The sequence below is a fragment of the Cebus imitator genome, unplaced genomic scaffold (assembly GCF_001604975.1).
Source record: "Cebus imitator isolate Cc_AM_T3 unplaced genomic scaffold, Cebus_imitator-1.0 Scaffold179, whole genome shotgun sequence".
NCBI lineage: Eukaryota > Metazoa > Chordata > Mammalia > Primates > Cebidae > Cebus > Cebus imitator.
The window spans coordinates 1,770,315-1,793,775 of NW_016107494.1; the positions used below are offsets into that span (position 1 = coordinate 1,770,315).

General features: G+C 39.4%; 1 protein-coding gene and 1 pseudogene across 1 annotated transcript in view; one reads left to right on the top strand and one right to left on the bottom strand.

The window, feature by feature from the left end:
* Positions 1 to 23,461, bottom strand: part of KDM5A (lysine demethylase 5A) — a 99,666-nt gene that overhangs the window by 69,003 nt on the left and 7,202 nt on the right. Inside the window, exons 4-6 of the mRNA XM_037744554.1 lie at positions 17,982 to 18,086; positions 10,026 to 10,196; positions 5,154 to 5,288 (exon numbers count right to left, since the gene is read on the bottom strand). Coding sequence (XP_037600482.1) covers positions 5,154 to 5,288; positions 10,026 to 10,196; positions 17,982 to 18,086 — 411 coding nt within the window. The remainder of the gene's footprint in view (positions 1 to 5,153; positions 5,289 to 10,025; positions 10,197 to 17,981; positions 18,087 to 23,461) is intronic.
* On the top strand, positions 11,603 to 13,291 carry LOC108315827 (annotated as a pseudogene).

A 23,461-nucleotide genomic window follows, 5' to 3' on the forward strand; every position in this document is an offset into this window, starting at 1 on the left:
TGGGATTACAGGCACGCACCACCATACCCAGCTAATTTTTTGTATTTTTAATAGAGACGGGGTTTCACCATGTTGACCAGGATGGTCTCGATCTCTTGACCTCGTGATCCACCCGCCTCGGCCTCCCAAAGTGCTGGGATTACAGGCTTGAGCCACCGCGCCCGGCCAGAAATCCCCACTTCTAACTTGCTACTGGGCACCTGTATTTAATTAGAGGGAATCTCAGGACATGAACTCCGACTGTCCTAAGCCAATCATGCTAACCTCATTTTTCTTTGTTGGTGGTGACCAACAAAGTGGTGGGAATGTGATTAAGTTCTAGCCTGTGAGACATTAAAAATTGTACTGGAATCTCCCCGGAAAGACTGTCTTAAATAAATGAGAAATTGCCAGGCACAGTGGCTCACAACTGTAATCCCAACACTTTGGGGAGGCCAAGGCAGGTGGATCCTTTGAGCTCAGGAGTTACAGACCAGCTGAGCAACATAGGGAGATCTCATCTCTACAAAAAGTACAAAAATTAGCCAGACACAGTGGTGTGCACCTGTAGCTCCAGCTACTCAGGAGGCTGAGGTTGGAGGATCGCTTCAGTTTGAGAGGCTGAGGCAGTGAGGCAAGATCACACTGCTGCACTCCACCTAGGGTGACAGACGAGTGAGACACTGAATCAATCAATCAATGGGAAAGCTTCTCCCAGCCTGGGCAACATAGTGACCCCATCTTTACCAAAAAAAAAAATTAAAATTAAAAATTAGCTGGGCAAGGTGGCACGCACCTGAAGTCCTAGCTACCCAGGAGACTGAGGCAGGAGGATCACTTGAGCCCAGGAATTCAAGACTGCAGTGAGCCGTGACTGTCCTACTACACTCCAGCCTGGGTGACAGAAAAAGACCCTGTCTTTAAAAAAAAGAGGAAATCATCTTAAAGAGTAAGCCCTTTTGCCCCAACTCCTTTCCTTCCTGCTAAGGGACTCAGTCTGGTGAAAACATGGTGCTGGACTCTGCAGCAGCCATACTACTACTGGGAGGAAATTTATCACCCACACACTGAAGAAAAGCAAGGCAGAAAGATGGACAGGAGCCTGGGTCCTTGACCAATCCTAGAACTACTTACCTCTGAAAATCTTAGGTAAAAGTGTGTTCTTATGTGAAAAATTAGTTATTAATGTTTAAGCTACTATCATCTGCATTCTAATACTTGAAAGTGAGAGCATCCTGACAAATACTAGTATTAAGTCTTGAATTAAGATTAACCATAATCTCTGAATGTAGACTAAGTAAACAGCCAATATTTATTTTAAGTGTATAAATAAAGAGTAAGCATAAACATAAACCAGGATAAAATACAGACTACTTTATAAGTCTGTGGTTACCTAACAAAGGACATATGCAATCTAGAGTAATAAAAGATGATATAAGTACAAAACCTAGATGCCATTTCAATGTCTATCTTTAAACTTCAGTAGACTGATTTGGTTACTGTAACCAACTCCTACTATTAGTCCAATGATAAATGTAACACTACACATTCTTTACCACTATTAAAGCAGAGTACATAACAAACAATAAATAAAAGAAATAAAGAAATCAAGGAGTTTGATTCATTTGATTCACTCAAAGGCTTTTAAGTCTAGGCATGATGGCTCATGCCTGCAATCCCAGCACTTTGGGAGGCCAAGGCAGGCAGATCACTTGAACTCAGGAGTTTGAAACCAACCTGGGCAACACGGCAAAACCCTGTCTCTACAAACACACAAAAATTAGCTGGGTGGTGGTGTGCCCCTATGGTCCCAGCTACCTGGGAGACAAAGGTGGGAGGATGACTTTAGCCTGGGAGGCAGAAGTTGCAATGAGCCAAGACTGTGCCACTGTACTCCAGCCTGGGTGGGAGAGCCACAACTGTCTCCAAAAAACAGGAGGGGAGGGGAGGGGAGGGGAGGGGAGAAGGGAAGAGAGAGGAGAAGGTAGGAGAGAGAGAAGGGAGAGGAGGACAGAAGAGAGAGGAGGGGAGAAGGGAGGAAGGATACATTATCTTTCAGATGTATTGAATTTGGCATACCCGTGCTATAGCCAATAAGGAGTACACATGTATACATACACACACAACCCTGATGAAAAGAAAAGAAGGATGGATGTTAAGACAGATTTGGGCCAGGTGTGGTGGCTCACACTTATAATCCTAGCACTTTGGGAGGCTAAGGCAAGCAGATCACTTGAGGCCAAGAGTTTGACACCAGCCTGGCCAAAACTGTGAAACCCTGTCTCTACTAAAATTACAAAAAATAAGCCAGGCATAATGGCACATGCCTGTAAACACAGCTACTCAGGAGGCTGAGGAAAGAGAATCGCTTGAACCCGGGAGACAGAGGTTGCAGTGAGCCAAGATTGTGCCACTGCACTCCAGCCTGGGAGATACAGCAAGACTCTGTCTAAAAAAAAAAAAAGACGAGATTTGAGAGTTCCGAGCATTACAGGCAGAATCTGAAGTCACACACAGATGAGACAGCTAAGGGGAGTGAAGATAGAAAAGAATCAAAGATACAAAATAAAGGGCAGAGAGGAGATAACCAAAATGACTAAGGAGTGGTCAGAATGTAAGGAGGAAGGCCAGGTCCAGTGGCTCACACCTGTAATCCCAGCACTTTGGGAGGCCAAGGCAATCACAAGGTCAAGAGTTCGAGATCAGCCTGGCCAATATGGTGAAACCCCATCTCTACTAAAAATACAAAAATTAGCCAGGAGTGGTGGTGGGCACCTGTACTCCCAGCTACTCAGGAGGCTGAGGCAGGAGAATCGCTTGAACCCAGAAGGCGGAGGTTGCAGTGAGCCAAGACCGTGCCATTGTACTCCAGCCTGGGCGACAGAGCAAGACTCTGTCTCAAAAAAAAAAAAAAAAAAAAATACACATATATATACATATATATGGAAGAAAACCAGAAGAGAGAGGTATTACAAATATGAAAGAAAAATCAAGTTAATCAAAGTTCAAGGACAGGAGTCAACAACCACATTAAATACATACATGACCAGAGATCAATTAAGATATGAAATGAAAAGGGGAACCGCAGAAATTGACAATTAAAAACTGAGTTATAACTTGGATGGTGCAGTTTTAACAAAACTATTTAGCTCAAAGTTAGATTACAGAGTATAAAAACTAAAAAGATGTTGAGGAAACTGAGACAATAAAGAGTATTTTTCAAGAAACTTCTCTGTCAAAAGAGGCAAGGATAAGGCATTATGTAAGAAGAGGACTTTTATGTTTAAGATGATAGAGACTTAAACACATATTGGGAGGTGTAGAACTTAACAGACAGAGGAGGTGGGAGACAAAGATTTCTCAGTATGTTGCAATCACTAAAGACGCCAGAAGGGACGGAAGTGGAGGGGTGATCTTTGCAGAGAAAGGTACACTTTGCCCACAGAGATAGACAAAGACTAAGTGTGAATACCAGTAGTTTTGTGTATGGGGCAAGAAGCTGAAGTTCTCCCAGAGAGCCTTTATTTTCTTTCCGAAACAGAAAACCAGGAATGAGCGGCAGACTTTCAACAGAGTAATCAAGTACAAATTGTGAGCTGAAATAATCCTTAATTTCAAATCCTGAAATAGTTCATTTATCAACCTATCTGAATACAATGATAACTATTACAATGGGTAAAAGCATTCTATGTAGTCCCCATTTTTATAATAAAAGCATTAGAAATAGGCAAGACATCTTCATGGTTTCAGGGTGAACATCAAAAGAAATTTCATCACAAGCTGGTGACTGATTAGATGGACAGGAGCAACTGGGACAACTCTTCAAAGCAGAATCACCACATCAAAGGGACTAGCCATCAATGTTTACCCAAATCACTGTATACCCAAAGATGATCAGAACTTCTGAGATCTACCACACTAATAAAAATGACTTAATGACTAAACCAGAGTTTACTAATTAATAATAGGGTTATCACTTTCCAATGAATTTTCATGAAAGTCACATTCCTAGCCAGGACACCTATCTTTCTTTTAAAGAGTACTTAAGAAGCGGAGTTATTATTCAGTAACTATAAACTCAGAAAAAGAAAGGCAGAAATGGCATAATGGAGGAGAGTCCCTGAACTGCAGAAAAGCAAGATGAAGTATTAATACTCTGCCTCCCCAGTGACAGGACTCTACACAATCCCAGATTGAGTGCCTCTTATTAACAGCCGTTTTATCCTGCTTCTCTGATGCCAATCATCCCCATTTCTATAATACATTGTTTCCTTAAATGTTAAAATCAATGATTAGGATTCAGTGAAGTTGCTTTTCCTGTCCATCTATATGTTAACTTACATAGATTAAATCTTAGGAGTTCTAAAGGCACCTCACTGTCTCAGCATCCAAATTTGTCTTTAACAAAAACGTTAAAAGACCCTAGAGAAAAGGAAATGGGTTTGAAAGAGAAGCAAAGGTTAGGAAAAATAAAGAAAGAAATAAGCGAAGCGGGGAATCAGACAAAAAATAAATTAGGGTATTTTTCTTCTGATATATTAGGCTTTGAAATTATTTTAGGTTACATGAACATTGTAGTAGTTAAACTGGAATGGCTAAGACACTAAGAAATTTACACTCTGGTTTTTAAAGGAATGGTGGATGAAAAATAAAACCAAAATTTCCTATTCATCTCACTTCTGCTAATCATTTAAATAAAATATACTAGAATTCATCAGCATGTCTATAAAATTGGCACCACAGCATCTGGGGTCACCCTCTGATTTGTCATCCCTGTCAAAAACCACTAAAAAATTAACAAAGAACTTTCTAAATCAAATTACACCACATTCCACAATTTATTCTCCATTCACCTCCTAAATAAATGAAAAATAAGGCACAAGTTTTAAAGAACAAGAGTATTTTAGTGGCCTCCTATGACCAGATAACTGTTCCACACAGTTAATGCACTTAAAACTCCTGGCCCATAATCCAGGCACAGTAGCGCACACCAACTAGCATTACTCAAGAGACTGAGGCAAGAGGATCACTTGAGTTGAGGAGTTCAAGGCTAGCCTGAGTAATATCATGAGACTACATCTTTATTTAAAAAAAAAAAAAAAAAAAAAAAAAAAGAAAAACAAATTTTTTTTAAAAAAAAAAAAAAAAAAAAAAATGGCCCTAGACTTTGATACCTGAGACTTCACACGTCTTGTTCTCTTCGGCAGAATGTTCATTCTTGTGCCTGGCTCTGGGGAAGTGTGGGTATCAGTGCTGAGAACCTCAGGCTCCACTTTGTCTTTAAGATCTAAATTAGGCATCTGTACACCCTAAAAGATCAGAGAACAAAAACAGAGCAGGTTCACTGGTAAGAAATCATGCTTCAGAATCAGCGGAGAAATAATAAATTACCAAACGAATCCCTAAAACTACTAAAACTAGATTGCAATTATCTCTCAAACTGACCTACAGCTATCCCTATCAAAATCCTAGCAAGCTTTTTGTTGACGATATTGAAAGCTGATCCTAAAATTCATGGACAAATGTCAGTTGTTTAGAAGTTTTGGAAAAGAACAAAATAACTTACATTACTGAATATCAAAATTTACCATAAAGCTGTAGTACTCAAGACAATGTAGTACTGGTGTTAAGGTAGACATATAACCAATGCAATGAAACAGAGCCCAGAAATAAACCCACACATCTATGGTCAACTGATTTCTAACAAAGGTGGTAAGTTAAATCAGTGGGAAAAGGATAGCCTTTTAAACAAATGGTGCTGGTACAACTCAATATTCATATATTCCCTTCCCCACCAAAAAATAAACTTACATCTTTACCTCACACTACACCCACCAAAAAAAGGCCTCAAAATGCATCACTGATCAAAATATGAAAGCCAAAACTATGAAATTTCTATATTAAAGCAAAGGGGAAAATCTTTGTGACCTTGGAAAAGATTTCTTAAATATGACACCAAAAGTACAATCCATAAAAGGAAAAAAGAAATAAATGGTTCTTCAAAAAGTCACCATTACAAAAATGAAAAGATAAACCACAGAGTAGGAGAAAAGATCTACAAATCATTTACCTGATAAACAACTTGTACACAAACTGTATAACAAACTTACAAGTATAAGAAGACAAACAATACAATTTAAAAAAAAGATCTGATCAAGAACAAACTGCCATTCACAATTGCTACAAAGAGAATAAAATGCCTAGGAATACAACTAACAAAGGATGTAAAGGACCTCTTCAAGGAGAACTACAAACCACTGCTCAACAAAATAAGAGAGGACACAAACAGATGGAGAAACATTCCATGCTCACGGTTAGGAAGAATCAATATCATGAAAATGGCCATACTGCCCAAAGTAATTTATAGATTCAACGCTATCTCCATCAAGCTACCAATGACCTTCTTCACAGAACTGGAAAAAACCACCTTAAACTTCATATGGAACCAAAAGAGAGCCCGCATAGCCAAGTCAATTCTAAGCAAAAAGAACAAATCTGGAGGCAGCACGCTACCTGACTTCAAACTATACTACAAGGCTATAGTAATCAAAAAAACATGGTACTGGTACCAAAAAAGAGATACAGACCAATGGGACAGAACAGAGGCCTCGGAGGCAATGCCACACATCTACAACCATCTGATCTTTGACAAACCTGACAAAAAGAAGCAATGGGGAAAGGATTCCCTGTTCAATAAATGGTGTTGGGAAAACTAGCTAGCCATGTGCCCAGAGCAGAAACTGGACCCCTTCCTGACACCTTACACTAAAATTAACTCTAGATGGATTAAAGACTTAAACATAAGATCTAGCACTATAAAAACTCTATAAGAAAACCTAGGCAAAACCATTCAGGACATAGGCATAGGCAAGGACTTCATGACTAAAACACGAGAAGCATTGGCAACAAAAGCCAAAATAGACAAATGGGATCTAATTAAACTCCAAAGCTTCTGCACGGCAAAAGAAACAATCATTAGAGTGAACGAGCAACCAACGGAATGGGAAAAAATTTTTGCAATCTACCCATCTGACAAAGGGCTAATATCCAAAATCTACAAAGAACTAAAACAGATTTACAGGAAAAAAAAACAAACAAACCCATTCAAAAGCGGGCAAAGGATATGAACAGATACTTTTCAAAAGAAGACATATATGAGGCCAACAAACATATGAAAAAATGCTGGTCATCAGGGAAATGCAAATCACTGGTCATGAGGGAAATGCAAATCAAAACTAGGTTGAGATACCATCTCACGCCAGTTAGAATGGCAATCATTAAAAAATCTGGAGACAACAGATGCTGGAGAGGATGTGGAGAAATAGGAACACTTTTACACTGTTGGTGGGAGTGTAAATTAGTTCAACCATTGTGGAAGACAGTGTGGCGATACCTCAAGGACCTAGAAATAGAAATTCCATTTGACCCAGCAATCCCATTACTGGGTATATATCCAAAGGATTATAAATCGTTCTATTATAAGAATACATGCACATGTATGTTCATTGCAGCACTGTTTACAATAGCAAAGACTTGGAACCAACCCAAATGCCCATCAATGATAGACTGGACAGGGAAAATGTGGCACATATACACCATGGAATACTATCCAGCCATAAAAAACAATGAGTTCATGTCCTTTGTAGGGACATGGATGAACCTGGAAACCATCATTCTCAGCAAACTGACACAAGAACAGAAAATCAAACACCGTATGTTCTCACTCATAGGCGGGTGTTGAACAATGAGAACAGATGGACACAGGGAGAGGAGCATCACACACTGAGGTCTGTAGGGGGCTCTAGGGGAGGGACAGTGGGGGTTAGCAAGTTGGGGAGGGATAACATGGGGAGAAATACCAGATATAGGTGATGGGGATGGAGGCAGCAAACCACATTGCCATGTATGAACCTATGCAACAATCCTGCATGTTCTTCACATGTACCCCAGAACCTAAAATGCAATAAAATATATATATACATATATAATTTAAAAAAAAAAAAAAGATCTGTTCTGGAGGAAAGTATACTAGAAAAAAAAGAAGAAAAAAAAATCTGGACACTTCACCAAGATATACAAATGGCTAATATGAATATGAAAATATGCAGCCAGGTGCAGTGGCTCATGCCTATAATCCTAGCACTTTGGGAGGCAGAGGCAGGCGGATCACAAGGTCAGGAGTTCAAGACCAGCCTGACCAAAATGATGGTGATACCCTGTCTCTACTAAAAATACAAAAATTAGTCAGGCATGTAGGCACATGTCTGTAATACCAGCTACTCAGGAGGCTGAGGCAGAACTGCTTGAACAGAGGAGGTGGAGGTTGCAGTAAGCAGAGATCTCGCCACTTGCACTCCAGCCTGGGCGACAGAGCAGACTCCGTCACAAGAAAAAGAAAAAAGAAAATATGCACATCACTAGTCATTTGAGAAATGCAAATTAAAACCACAATAAGATATCACTATACAACCAACCAGAATGACTATAATTTTAAAAAACTGACAATACCAAGTGTTGGCCACGATGTAGAAAAACTGGAAGCATCTATATTACTGGTGGGAAAGTAAATGATTCAGCTACTTTGGAAAACAAATTGGCAGCTCTTAAAAATTTACACACGCCAGGCACAGTGTGGCTCACGCCTATAATCCCAGCACTTTGGGAGACAAAGGTGGGTGGATCGCTTGAGGTCAAGAGTTCCAGACAAGCCTTGCCAACATGGTGAAACACTGTCTCTACTAAAAATACAAAAATTAGCTGGGCATGGTGGCATGCACCTGTAGTACCAACTACTCTACTTAGGAGGCTAAGGTAGGAGAATCGCTTGAACCCAGGAGGCAGAGGTTGCAGCGAGCCGAGATTGCACCACTGCACTCCAGCCTGGGCAACAGAGCAAGACTCTGTCTCAAAAAAAAAAAAAAATTTACACATAAACTTAACATATAACCCAGTGATTCCACTCTCAAGTATCTACCCAAGAGAAATAAAAACGTATGTCCACACAAAGACTTGTATATGAACTTTCATAGTATTCCTAATAGCCATAAACTGGAAACAATTTAAATATCCTGGTAAGTGGATAAACAAAATATGGCATATCCATGCAGTGGAATATTATTCAGCCATAAAAATGAAGTACTGACACATGCTATAATGTGGCTGAATTTTTTTTTTTTTTTTTGAGACAGGGTCTTACTCTGTCACCCAGGCTGGAGTGCAGTGGCACAATCTCAGCTTACTGCAACCTCTGTCTCCCAGGCTGAAGCAATCCTCCCACCTCAGTCTCTGGAGTAGCTGGGTCCACAGGCACAGACCACATCTGGCTAATTTTTTAAACTTTTAGTAGAGACAGGGTTTCACCATGATGCTCAGACTGGTCTCAAACTCCTGGCCTCAAGCAATCCACCCACCTCAGCCTCCCATAGTGATGGCATTAAAGGTATTAGCCACCACACCCAGCCAACACAGCTGAACTCTGAAAACATTAGGCTAAGTGAAAAAAGCCAGACACAAAATCATATTGTATGATTACACCTAGGTGAAATTTCTAGAAAAGACAAAACTATAGAGCCAGAAAAACAGGTTAGGAATTGCCTGTGTGTGGTAGTAGAACAGAAACCAGCTACAAATGAACAATACAATTCTGGGGGCTAGTGGAAGTGCTCTAAAATTGGAATATAGTGATTGCTGCATAAATGTAGAAATTTCTTAAAGCTTACTGACTGTACACCCACAAAGGGTGAATTCTATGGTATATAAATTATACCTAATAAAGCTGTTTTTAAAAAATACATGAAACAAACAGGAGGACTTTTTCAAAAACTTTCACTCATAAAGGTTTATTTTAAATAAATAAAAAAACACTCTTCATTCCCATTATCCTTTATCTTGCAAACCACCAAAAATAGCTATGATTTTTACACTATGACATACACTTTGCTTCCCCAAATTTTGGTGCCTGCTAACTTGGGTTAAACATAGTCTAAAGTTTATACTTGAGCAAACTGGATTTATCAACTTTTTCTAAAAAGAATGATGCATCTCACCATAAGGCTCACACCAGATTGGAAAAGTTCGTATGGGTAGAGAATTCTTTCATAATGTGACTTCAAAAGAGACCCAGTTCCTTTTCCTGGCAGATATCCCAAGCGACTACCCACTTTAGACCATTTCTTCTCTTTGGTGACCATTTCAAAACCTCCTTTGCTGGCAACAATCTGAAAAGCAAGTAAAAAGTTTCTTAGAGAAAAAAAGTAGATTCAAGCATCCTGACTCTAAGTCTGTCTACTAAATAGAAAAATTATTCTGGGCTTAAATTTCAAATTTTCCTTTCAATGAGTGTCTAACCAAACTGACATCTGTCAACATTTAGAGTAAGAAATAGAAACAATGATTTACAGAGGTTTAAAATTTAATTAATATTATTATGCCTACCTTCAAACCAAGCATTTAAAAATATTTAATGAATTAATACTTTGTATAGCATGCACTGTGAGAAAACTAAACACACGTATAAAACTTATGTACTCAAGGAACTCACAATTTAAATAAGAATAAAAACAGACAAAAAATAGACATGAAAATGTTATATAATACAAAATAAACATAAATCCTGAAATTAGAAATACCAAGTAACTTACAGAACTTAAAAATGTCAATCAAACCATGAATATAAAGAACAGTTTTGAAAAACAGGCTATAATTTTTCAAACGGACAAGAGTTTTATATGGAAGATTATGAAGGAACACTGAGGAAAGGTTAGACTGAAGTAGATTTACTGATACGGAGTACAGAATATATTAAGGTAAAAAATGAGATAAATTGGCTAACTTGGCTGAATGTTCACATCAAGCCAGGCACTATACGGAACATGTTTCCAAGCTCCTTAACGTCCAGAAGCTGTTATTATACATCTCATATTCTAAAATACAGTCATGCGCTGCATAACATTTTGGTCAAATATAGACCACATAGACAGCGCTCCCATAAGATCATACTACCATATTATTACTGCACCTTTGTGTTTAGATGCATACACAAATGTATTACCATTGTGTTACACTGCCTACAGTATTCAGTACAGTAACAGGATGTACAGCTTTGTAGCCTAGGAGCAACAGGCTATACCACATAGCGTAGGTGTACAGTAGGCCATCCCATCTAGGTTTGTATAAGTACCTTCAATGATGTTTGCACAATAATGAAATGGCCATATTTTTCAAACATATCCCTATCATTAAGTGACACAATTGTACAGGCAGTTTTCAATTTCACTGAGAATAAAGGAGACTCTGACACAGTATTTGAACTCAGTTTCTCCTATTTGAATACATGCTATTATATCTTACTACATAAAAAAAAGTTAAAGCCAGGCACAGTGGCTCATATCTGTAATTCTAGCACTTTGGGAGGCCAAGACAGGAGAACTGCTTGAGCCCAGGAGTTCCAAACCAGCCTGGGTAATATAGTAAGACCTCCATCTCTACAAAAAATAATTAAAAATTAGCTGAGCAGGTTAGGCAGGGTGGCTCATGCCTGTAATCCAGGACTTTGGAAGGCAGAGGTGGGCAAACAGCCTGAGATCAGGAGTTCAAGACCAGCCTGGGCAACATAGTGAAACCCCGTCTCTTCTTTAAAAAAAAAAAAAAAAGAAAATATTGAACTCGAATTGGAAGAGGCGAGTCGGGCCTCAAAATGGAGGTAAAACTGCTGCCCGGTTGCCCCCAGCCTGACTCCGGCCGTCACCGTCGGGGGGAAGAGGACCATAATCCAAAGGAACCAGAGCAGTTGAGAAAACTGTTTACTATTGGTCTGAGCTTTGAAACTACAGATGATCGTTTAAGAGACCATTTTGAGAAATGGGGCACACTTACAGATTGTGTGATAATGACATCCCCAAACCAAACGTTCCAGGGGCTTTGGTTTTGTGACTTATTCTTGTGTTGAGGTGGATGCAGCAATGTGTGCTCGACCACACAAGGTTGATGGGCGTGTAGTTGAACCAAAGAAAGCTGTTTCTAGAAAGGATTCTGTAAAGCCTGGCGCCCATCTAACAGTGAAGACAATTTTTGTTGGTGGTATTAAAGAAGATACGGAAGAGTGTAATTTGAGAGACTACTTTGAAAAGTATGGCAAGATTGAAACCATAGAAGTTATGGAAGACAGGCAGAGTGGAAAAAAGAAAGGATTTGCTTTTGTAACTTTTGATGATCATGATACAGTTGATAAAATTATTGTTCAGAAATACCAAACTATTAATGGGCATAATTGTGAAGTGAAAAAGGCCCTTTCTAAACAAGAGATGCAGTCTTCTGGATCACAGAGAGGTCGTGGAGGTGGATCTGGCAATTTTATGGGTCGCAGAGGAAACTTTGGAGGTGGTGGAGGTAATTTTGGCCATGGTGGAAACTTTGGTGGAAGAGAAGGTTATAGTGGTGGAGGTGGTGGCAGCAGAGGCAGTTATGGAGGAGGTGATGGTGGATATAATGGATTTGGTGCTAGTGGCAACTATGGCGGGGGTCCTGGTTATAGTAGTAGAGGGGGCTATGGTGGTGGTGGACCAGGATATGGAAACCAAGGTGGTGGACATGGTGGTGGTGGTGGTGGAGGACATGATGGTTACAATGAAGGAGGAAATTTTGGCGGTGGTAACTATGGTGGTGGTGGGAACTATAATGATTTTGGAAATTATAGTGGACAAGTGGACAAGAGCAATCAAATTATGGACCCATGATAGGGGGCAGTTTTGGTGGAAGAAACTCGGGCAGTCCCTATGGTGGTGGTTATGGATCTGGTGGTGGAAGTGGTGGATATGGTGGCAGAAGGTTCTAAAAGCAGCAGAAAAGGGCTACAGTTCTTAGCAGGAGAGAGAGCGAGGAGCTGTCAGGAAAGCTGCAGGTTACTTTGAAACAGTCGTCCCAAATGAATTAGAGGAACTGTAAAAATCTGCCACAGAAGGAGCGATGACCCATAGTCAGAAAGGTTACTGCAGCTTAAACAAGAAACCCTTCTTGTTCAGGACTGTCATAGCCACAGTTTGCAAAAAGTGCTGCTATTGATTAATGCAATGTAGTGTCAATTAGATGTACATTCCTGAGGTCTTTTATCTGTTGAGCACCAGGAGCTCACCAACTGAGGTAAGCGGCCGCCCGACTCCTGAGGTCTTTTATCTGTTGCAGCTTTGTCTTTTTCTTTTTCTTTTCATTACATCAGGTATATTGCCCTGTAAATTGTGATAGTGGTACCAGGCATAAAAAATTAAGGAATTTTTAACTTTTCAAAAAAAAAAAAAACACAAAAAATTAGCCAGGCATGGTGGCACACACCTATAATCCCAGCTACTCAGGAGGCTGAGGCCCAAGAATCACTTCAACCCAGGAGGCAGAGGCAGTAGTGAGCTGAGATTGTCCCATGCACTCTAATCTGGGCAACAGAGTGGGACTCCAGCTCTAAAAAAAAAAAAAAAAAAAAGAGGTGCACCTATAGATCCAGCTACTTGGGAGGCCAAGGCACAGGAGAGCACAGGAGATCAAGGCTACAGTGAGCCATGATCATACCACTGCACTCCAGTGTGGGTAATCCTGTCTCAAGTGACCCTGTCTCAAAAAACAGAAAAAAAAAATAGTTAAAAGTTAAACATAAAATTACCATATGATCCTACAATTTCACTTCTAGGTATACACTCAAAGAACTGAAAGGAGGGACTCAAACAGATTCTTGCACACCAATGTTCACAGCAGCATTATTCTTGAGCATCAAAACAGAACTAACTCAAAAGTTTATCAACAGATAAGTGAATAAACAAAATGTAGTATAATAAACATACAATGGAATATTATTCTGCCTTAAAAAGAAAATTCTGAGACATGCCAAACATGAATTTTGAAAATATTGTAAGTAAAATAAGCCAGACACAAAATGATGACTACTGTGTAATTCCATTTATATAAGGTACATAGAGTAAGCAAATTCATAGAGACAGAAAGCATAACAGAAGTTACCAAGGGTGGTGGAAGGGAGGAAGTCCTGGAACTACACAGTGGTGATAACTGTACAACACTGTAAGTACACTTAATGCCACTGAACTGTGTATTTTTAAATGTTGATGTTATATGTACTACAATTTTTTTTAAAAAGACTATGAGGGCCAGGCGCAATGGCTCATGCCTGTAATCCCAGCACTTTGGGAGGCCGAGGCAGGCGGATCATGAGGTCAAGAGATCGAGACCATCCTGGCCAACATGGTGAAACCCCGTCTCTACTAAAAGTACAAAAAGTTAGCCGGGCATGGTGGTGCATGCCTGTCCCAGCTACTCGGGAGGCTGAGGCAAAAGAATTGCCTGAAACCAGAAAACAGAAGTTGCAGTGAGATGGGATCACTCCACTGCACTCTAGCCTGGCAACAGAGCGAGACTGTGTCTCAAAAAAAAAAAAAAAAGACTACACGAAGACTCTGGAGCCAGACTTGCCAGTATTCAAATTCTAGTTCTGTCACTTAATAGTTATATGACCTTGGTCAGGCGTGGTAGGGCTCATGTCTGTAATCCCAGAGCTTTGGGAAGCTGAGGCAGGCAGATCAACTGAGGGCAGGAGTTTGAGACCAGTCTGGCCAATAAGGTGAAACCTCGTCTCTACTAAAAATACCAAAAATTAGCCAAGGGTAGTGGTGTGCGCCTGTAGTCCCAGCTACTAAGGAGGCTGAGGAAGGAGAATCGTTTGAACCTGGGAGGAGAAGGCTACCATGAGCCAGATCATGCCACTGAACTCCAGCCTGGGCAATAGCAACACCCTGTCTCAAAAAAAAAAAATAGTTATATGACCTTGCCAAAGTTAAGTAATTTGCAATTCAATTTCCTCACCATCATTAAAATGGTAACAACAGTGCCTACACCTCCTTATGAGGCTATTGTGAGGACAAATAAAATAAAACATGAAAAGCACCAGGATAAAGTACTATACCAATGTTGCTGTATTATAAATGTCTGTGAGTGTGAACAAATGGAGGGAGAGGGTACATGTACTGAAATTAAGCGAAGAAAATGTTTTAACTCTTGTGTTGGGATATTATAAACAAAAATGAACCTATGGCCAAAGTACAATTTTCCTCTAGTGAACTATCTGAAAGCTTGGTAGAAACACTAATTCATATGCATGAGAGTTGAACACATCTCTTTAGTTCTTTAGCTCCTCTTATCGCATCCTCAGAGAAGCCCTCTCTGTTAAAAGAATCAACCAGGGGAAAATTATACAGAGAAAAAAATTATTTTTCAAAGCTAATGGTAAAGAGAAAGACACAATGAAACTGGTTTCAATAGAGGGCTGTCTGGAAGCAACTGGATAGATTAGAGTGCCCTTAATTCAACACATATCTTTCCAATGCTTCTATACTGCCAGCTACTATTCTAGGTACCTGAGATACATTTATAAATAAAACAAAGATCTTTGTCCTCATGGAGGTTACATTCTAGTGGAGGAAGACAGACAATAAACAATGAACATAATATATAAATTCCAAAGTAATACTGAAGAAGAAATTAAAAAGCAGTCAAGGGGCCTCCAAATAACAGAGTAAGGGTAAATTAAAGCATTAAACGATCACAAAAAGGCTTATTATAAGGATGAAATTTGAGCAAAGTCTTGAAGGGAGTGAAGTAGTTAACCAGCAGATATAAAGCGAACAGACAATGCAAAGGCTCTAAGTCAGAAGCATACCAAGAGTGTTTGAGAAAAATAAGGAAGCCAGTGTGGCTGAAGCAAAGTGAACAAAGGAGGAGAAGAAATAAAGAAACTCGGGGAGGCAAAAGATGCCTTCACAATCTTTACTATCCCATACAATAATCACTTTTACATAATAATCTGCTTTGTATTGAAAGCATTTCAAGCTAAATTTCCATTAGTTATGATATATCTGCATGGATCCAGTCATGATATCCCACTCAGTTCTGGTAATTAGTAGCAGTCAGGATATGGCCATGACAAAGGAATAAACTATCTCACATAGAAAACAAAACCATTACTTAGGCTCCATGTATACAATACTCTAACAATCTAACCAAAAAACACACAAAACCTTATTCCTGTTTTTCTTCAGCTGACAGATTCAAGGATTATCATGCATAATTTTAAAATATAAACCAGGGCACGGTGGCTCATGCCTATAATCCCAGCACATTGGGGGGCTGACACGAGCGGATCACTTGAGGTCAGGAGTTCAAAACCCGCCTGGCCAACATGGTGAAACCCTGTCTCTACTAAAAGTACAAAAATTAGCCAGGCATGCTGGCAGGCACCTGTAATCCCAGTTACTTGGGAGGCTGAAGCAGGAGAATCACTTGAACCTGGGAGATGGGGGTTGCTGTGAGCTGGGATCAGGACACTGCACTCCAGCCTGGGCAACAGAGTGAGACTCTGTCTCAAAAACAAATAAATAAAAATAAAATATAAAATATAAACCATTTATTCCAAACATTTGCCATGTACTACATCACAGCATTGTCACCAGAAGTATCACTATGAACCCTGCTCTATAAAAAGACATATGGCATGCACTTGAACTGAACACAATGAAGACAAGCCCTTTATCAAAACTTGACCAAAAAGTAATATCACTCAAGACCAAAATGGCTGGGAATAGAGACAGTTTTAACATACCTAAAGAACAGTCTTCTTCTTAAAATATCCCTCTAAAAACTCCAGTAGAAAGACCAGAAAGAAACAAAAAGGAATCCTCTCAAGCAGTCAAATAGACCAAAAAAAGGAACCAAATACAAACAAATGTAAACAATATTTTGAAGCTAGTGATATCTAACAAGCCAAAACAATAACAAAAACAGACAAATCAGGTGTACTTTTAAACTACAAGTTTAAAACTAAGTGCCCTGCAACAGAGAAAAGCCAGAGAAGCTTTTGCAACATAGCAGCTGGAAAGGCTTAAGAGGACGCCCTTCCTCCCTTTTCTAAAAAAAGGCTTAAGAAGTGAAAGCAGCAGTACCTCTAAAATTAAGGGTGGCAGTGCAGCGAGAATGAGATTGTGAAGACCTGTGTAAAAGCAGTTAGACCTCCTCCAGGCAACTATCCCTCTCTAGCCCCAGCAGAAAACTGGAGATTTACTCTCAGCAAAGTTTGAACAGAAGGGATGCTGAACTAAGAAAGCAATAGGTAAGTAAATTAGAGGACCAGCCTAACAAGTCTAACATCTAACTAATAAAGAGTCCAGAAGAAGAGAAAAAATAATAAACTTATCAAAGAATACAGGAAAAATAAGAAGAATTGGAAGAAATGAGTTATCAGATAAGAAAGGTTATTGAGAGCCATAAAAACAGTGAATGAAAATAAACATATACCAATACATATCACTGTGAAATTTCAAAGCCCTGGGAAGAAAGATAAGATCTTAAATCTTCAGGGAAAATAAAAGTCACACACAAACACACACACACACAAAAAAAAACAAGAAATAATATAGCAACATTCTCACCAAGACAATGGAGTAAAAGCTTTCCAAATACTACAGTAAAATGATTTACAATCTAGACTTTTAAACCCCACCAAACTACTAAAAAAGTATAAGGGCAGAACATTTTTACACAAGCAAGAAGTCCTAAAAAATTTACATCCCACTACTATCTTTCTCATGAAACTAGCAGAAGAAATGTTTCACCAAAGTGAGAGTAAACCAAGTAAAAGGAAGACTTGCAACAAGAGGCCAAGGAATTCCCAGAATGACAGCAATAAAAGGAAGTTCCAGACTGACAGCTGAACTTTTTAAAAAAACAACCAGTCAAGATTTGAGGTAAAAAAGACTTCAGGAAGAATGGCTCCAAGAAAATAAAGCTGACAGATTATCTGATGGGTAGAAGCATAATGAGCAATGTATACTTCTGCTGGAAAGTTTGAAAATATGTTTTTCACAATATTAATTTTAGATTAATAAAAAATTAACGTAACTACAATAGAAAGGGAGAGGAACATAAAGTATGGGAGGACTGAAGATCTCTTACACCCATTCTCCATCTTTAACAGTAGGAAATCGGTATATAATATTTAAAGCTGAGAAAAGAAAAAATAGCATACTGAGCTTATTGTTTGGAAATATGAAGATCAAAATCAGAAACCACTAAAGAACTGAAAATGATTAGTTCTGGGGAGTGAGAATGGGGGTGGAGATGAAGGGAGATGCTGATTTTCATTTTTAGCCGCCTTCTTTTTTTTCTCTTTTTTTTTTTTTTTTTAAGAAACAGGGTCTTACTCTGTAGCTCAGGTGGTGCAATCAGAGGTATCATAGCCTCAAACTCCTGGACTCAAGCAATCCTCCAGCTTCAGCTTCTCGAGTAGGTGCGACTTTAGGCATGTGCCACCACAATCAGGTAATCTTTTAAAATTGTTTTGTAGAGACATGGTCTCCCTATGTCTAGACCAGGAGGCTGGTCTAGAACTCCTGTACTCAAATGATCCTCCTACCTTGGCCTCCCAAAGTGGTGGGATTACAAGTGTGAGTCCACCATACCCAGCCGAAGCCTTGTTTTTTAAAAGTGTACTACTTTGGCTAGATTGAATGCTTCTTGCTGAAGTGGTTATAAAAACAGTAATTAGCAATATAGAAGTCCGTTAAATTACAGGCATTCCAAGTAATACTTTTTTTTTTGAGATGGAGTCTCACTCTGTCGCCAGGATGGAGTGCAGTGGTGCGATCGAGGCTCACCAAAACCTCCACCTCCAGGATTCAAGCGATTCTCCTGCCTCAGCCTCCTGAGTAGCTGGTATCACAGGCGCAAGTCACCACGCCTAGCTAATTTTTGTATTTTTAGTAGAAACGGTTTTCACCATATTAGCCAGTTCAAGATTATGATCTTGAACTCATGATCCACCCGCCTCAGCCTCCCAAAGTGCTGGGATTACAGGCATGAGCCAGTGCGCCTGGCCTAGTAATACTTTTTATTATCAAAAACAATAGGGAGAAAGACGTGATTTAATCAAAACAGGGAAACCATCACATTGACGACTTAATGACTCAGAAGACTGAAAATTTGCTTCCCATTAAAATGCAATGGGAATCATAGTATTTTTAAATCATACCCATAAAAAACAAACTCAATAGACGCCAGTAAACTGTCAGCCAAAAATAAACTTTTTTTAAAAAAAGAAAGGACAACACTAACAACCTTAAAACATATGAACTCTCAGTATTTTCTGCAGTTTTCAGCCCAAGCCTCTTGCTAGAATAAAATGTCATAATGAAATAAATAGTCACCCATTGATAAGGGTCAGAATAAATTACTTTTATGAAGTATTGACTGGGAGGGAGATGAAAGAACCCACTACAGTGCTACAAAAATGTTTTGTATCAGCCGGGTGCAGCGGCTCACGCCTGTAATCCCAGCACTTTGGGAGGTCGAGGCAGGCGGATCACAAGACCAGGTGTTCAAGACCAGCCTGGCCAACATGGTGAAACCCTGTCCCTACTAAACAGAAAAAGTAGCCAGGTGTGGTGAAGAATCCCAGCTACTTGGGAGGCTGAAGCTGGAGAATCGCCAGAACCCTGGAGGTGGAGGCTGCAGTGAGCTGAGACCTCGCCATTGCACTCCAGCCTGGGCAACAGAGCAAGACTCCATCTCAAAAACAAAAAAAAAAGTTATGTATCTTGATCTGGGTGATGGCTACAAAACAGGTATATACATATATGAACATTTATCGAACTGCACACTTAAATTTGTGCATTCCACTGTAAGTTACACTTCAATATAAAAGAAAAAAGTTAATATGAGAAGCAGAAATCTCACAATGACATTTAGGGAACAAAAGTATTATAAACTAAATAACTACAAATAGAAGTTTGTCTGCCTTTTAGCTTTAAATCTGTTTTGCAAACGTTCTCACAGGTTAGGGGAAAGAGATGTCCATGAGGACTTGAAAAACCCCACAAAAGACAGGACTCCAATAAACCCTCAGATAAGCACACTTAACCTTTAATCACAACATATTTTCAGTAAGTTTTTCAAATATTTCATTCTTTTTTTTTTTTTTTAAAGATGGGGTTTTACCATGTTGGCCAGGCTGGTCTTGAACTCCTGACCTCAGGTGATCCACCCACCTCAGCCTCCCAAAGTGCTAGGATTATAGGCATGAGCCACCGCGCCTGGATTTTTTTCCGAATATTTCAATAAAGTATACTTTATTAGTAGTATGAACCTTAAAAGGAAATGGGATTCTCAAGATGGTGTTAAACAGTCTGAATGACAAATGTTGTAAGGAGAATTGTAAACAACTAAGTATTCAGACTAGGTTACCTCTAAAAGCCCTTTCCTGATTTTGAAATTCTGTAACTTTAGAAAATCAGAAAAATGTGGCCGGGCTCAGTGGCTCATGCCTGTAATCCCAGCACTTTGAGAGGGTGAGATGCGCAATCACTTGAGGTCAGGAGTTCTTGACCAGCTTGGCCAACATGGTGAAACTCTGTCTCTACTAAAAATACAAAAATTAGCCAGGCATGGCGGCACATGCTTGTAGTCCCAGCTGCTGCAGAGACTGAGTCAGGAGAATCACTTGAACCCAGGAGGCAGGAGGTTACAGTAAGCTGAGATCATGCTACTGCACTCTAGCCTGGGCAACAGAGGAAGACACTGTCTCAAAAAAAAAAAAGAAGAAAAGAAAACCAAATAATGCAATTTAACTTACCATCAGATTAAACCTGAGGTTTATCTTTTAATTGAAAAATCACTGATACCAAAAGTTTCAATTTAATAGATTACTACTTACACAATTAATAAATACTCTAGTAAATTCCTTAGGGTATTTATGAAAATAAGAAATAAAAATGTGGCCGGGCACAGTGGCTCACACCTGTAATCCCAACACTTTGGGAGGCCAAGGTGGGTAGATCATTTGAGGTCAGGAGTTCAAGACCAGCCCGGCCAATGTGGTAAAACCCCATCTCTACTAAAAACACAAAAATTAGCCAGGTGTGGTGGCATGCACCTGTAATCCCAGCCCCATCTACTCAGGAGGCTGAGGTATGAGAATCGCTTGAATCTGGGAGGTGGAGGTTGCAGTGAGCCAAGATTGTGCCACTGCACTCCAATCTGGGCAACAAAGTGAGACTTTCTAAAAAAAATCAAAAGTGGAAAGAGCTTCATTAAAGAGTACCACAACATGTTGTTATTAATGATAAAATAAATTTTGAGGGCCAGGCGTGGTGGCTGACTCCTGTGATCCCAGCACTTTGGGAAGCTGAGGCAGGTGTTATCACCTGAGGTTGGGAGTTCGAGACCAGCCTGACCAACATCGAGAAACCCCATCTCTACTAAAAATACAAAATTACCCAGGTGTGGTGGGACATGCCTGTAATCCCAGCTACTCGAGAGGCTGAGGCAGGAGAATCGCTTGAACCCAAGAGGCGGAGGTTGCAGTGAGCCGAGATTGTGCCATTGCACTCTATCCTGGGCAACAAGAGTGAAACTCCGACTCAAAAAAATAAATAATAATTATTATTATTATTTTTGAAAAACAAATTTTTTTTTTGAGACAGAGTATCACTTTTGTTGCCAGGCTGGAGTGCAGTGGTGCTATCTCAAGCCCACTGCAATCTCTGCCTCCTGGTTTCAAGCAACTTCCTGCTCGAAACTTCCAAGTAGCTGGGATTACAGGTGCCTACCACCACACCCAGCTAATTTTTGTATTTTTAGTAGAGACAAGTTTTCATCATGTTGGCCAGGCTGGTGTTGAACTCTTGACCTCAGGTGATCCACCCATCTCAGCCTTCCAAAGTGCTGGGATTACAGGTGTAAGCCACTGCCCCTGGCCAATTTTTGAATTTTTTGTATTTTATTCAAGTAACAGTCAAACACATTCAGAATCTTAAACAGCAACATATAGCAGAATGTAATAAGTAAGTTCTGACTGAATAAAAACGTCAAAATAAAGTTCTTAAAACAAATTTTTATCCTAATGGTTCCCTGTAAGAAACCCACCCCTCAAATTTAGCATAATTTGTTCTTGAGTACCATAGGTTTTCATATAACTACAGTAGACCACTCTTGGCACAGTGCTTACTAACATCATTACCTGACTAAGTCTCAAGCTGTATTTTAGCATTAGACCATACTTCCCAAATTTTTTGGCAAGAGAATTCTGACCTGACACTAATTTTAAAACGTTATCATAAAAGATAACTTAAATATGATTATTCTAACATTTTTTTTTGGAGACAGGGTCTTGCTCTGTCACCCAGGCTGAAATGCAGTAGAGTGATGATGGTTCACTGCAGTCTTTACCTCCCGGCTCAAGAGATCCTCCTGCCTTAGCCTCCTGATTAGCTAGGACTCTAGGGGTCCACCACCATGCCCAGATTATTTATTTTTTAATTTTTTGTAGAGACAGAGTCTCACTATGTTGCCCAGGCTGGTCTTGAACTCCTAGGTTCAAGCAATCCTTCCACCTCAGCCTCCCAAAGTGCTGGGATTATAGGCATGAACCACCACACATGGCTGATTACTCTTACTTTTTTCCTTGAAAGTGAAATCTTCCAAAATTAACTCTGCAATTTAAATGAGAATAAATTTCTATTTCAAAATAGTATATAAATTGTAAGATATGGAAGGCCACAAAAAGATGCTGCTTTGTGAAATTTCTCAGATAATTAAGCAATAATAAATTTGTATTATTGTATTAACAAAACATATTTCAATGTTATTTAATCTCAGCTTGCAGGTCAGTTAGTTTTCTTCACATTAGGGAATATAATGTTAAAAAGTGAACACAATTTGGGCGAAAACTTATCTAAACTCTTCACCCTTAAGTTTCTGAGCTATTGTTCATCCTACCCAACAATGCTGGCCTCAATTAGCCATTAACACTACCTATAGGTATTAACAAAACTAATGTATACTACACATAAGAATGGTGAGTAGCATGAGTCCCTTTATTTTATTTATTTATTTTTTTTGAGACAGAGTCTCACTCCGTCACCAGGCGCCAGGCTGGAGAGCAGTGGCATAATCACAGCTCACTGCCGCCTTGACTTTCCGGACTCATGTGATCCTCCCACCTTAGCCTCCTGAGTGGTTGAGACTACAGGTGTGTACCACCATGCCCGATAACTTTTTCGTATTTTTAGCAGAGTCAGGTTTTCACTATGTTGCCAGGCTAGTCTCTTAACTCCTAGGCTCAAGTGATCCTCCCACCTCAACCTCCTAAAGTGCTCAGATGACAGGCGTGAGCCACTGTGCCTGGCCCAAATTTTCAATTAAGTAACAACAACAACAACAAAAGATGACAAGCTCAACATAGAACATTGTACACTCAGCACAATATAATATTAGCAGGCTATAGTCATTTATTTTGCATATTGTATATCACAGAGCCTGATAAATATTAGTGTTTAGTGATTAAATATTAATCTAATTAACAAATATAAAGTAACTTTTAAAGATAACTTTGAGGTCTGTCATTTCCATTTATTCAAATGTGCATTTCATTTTTTTTTTT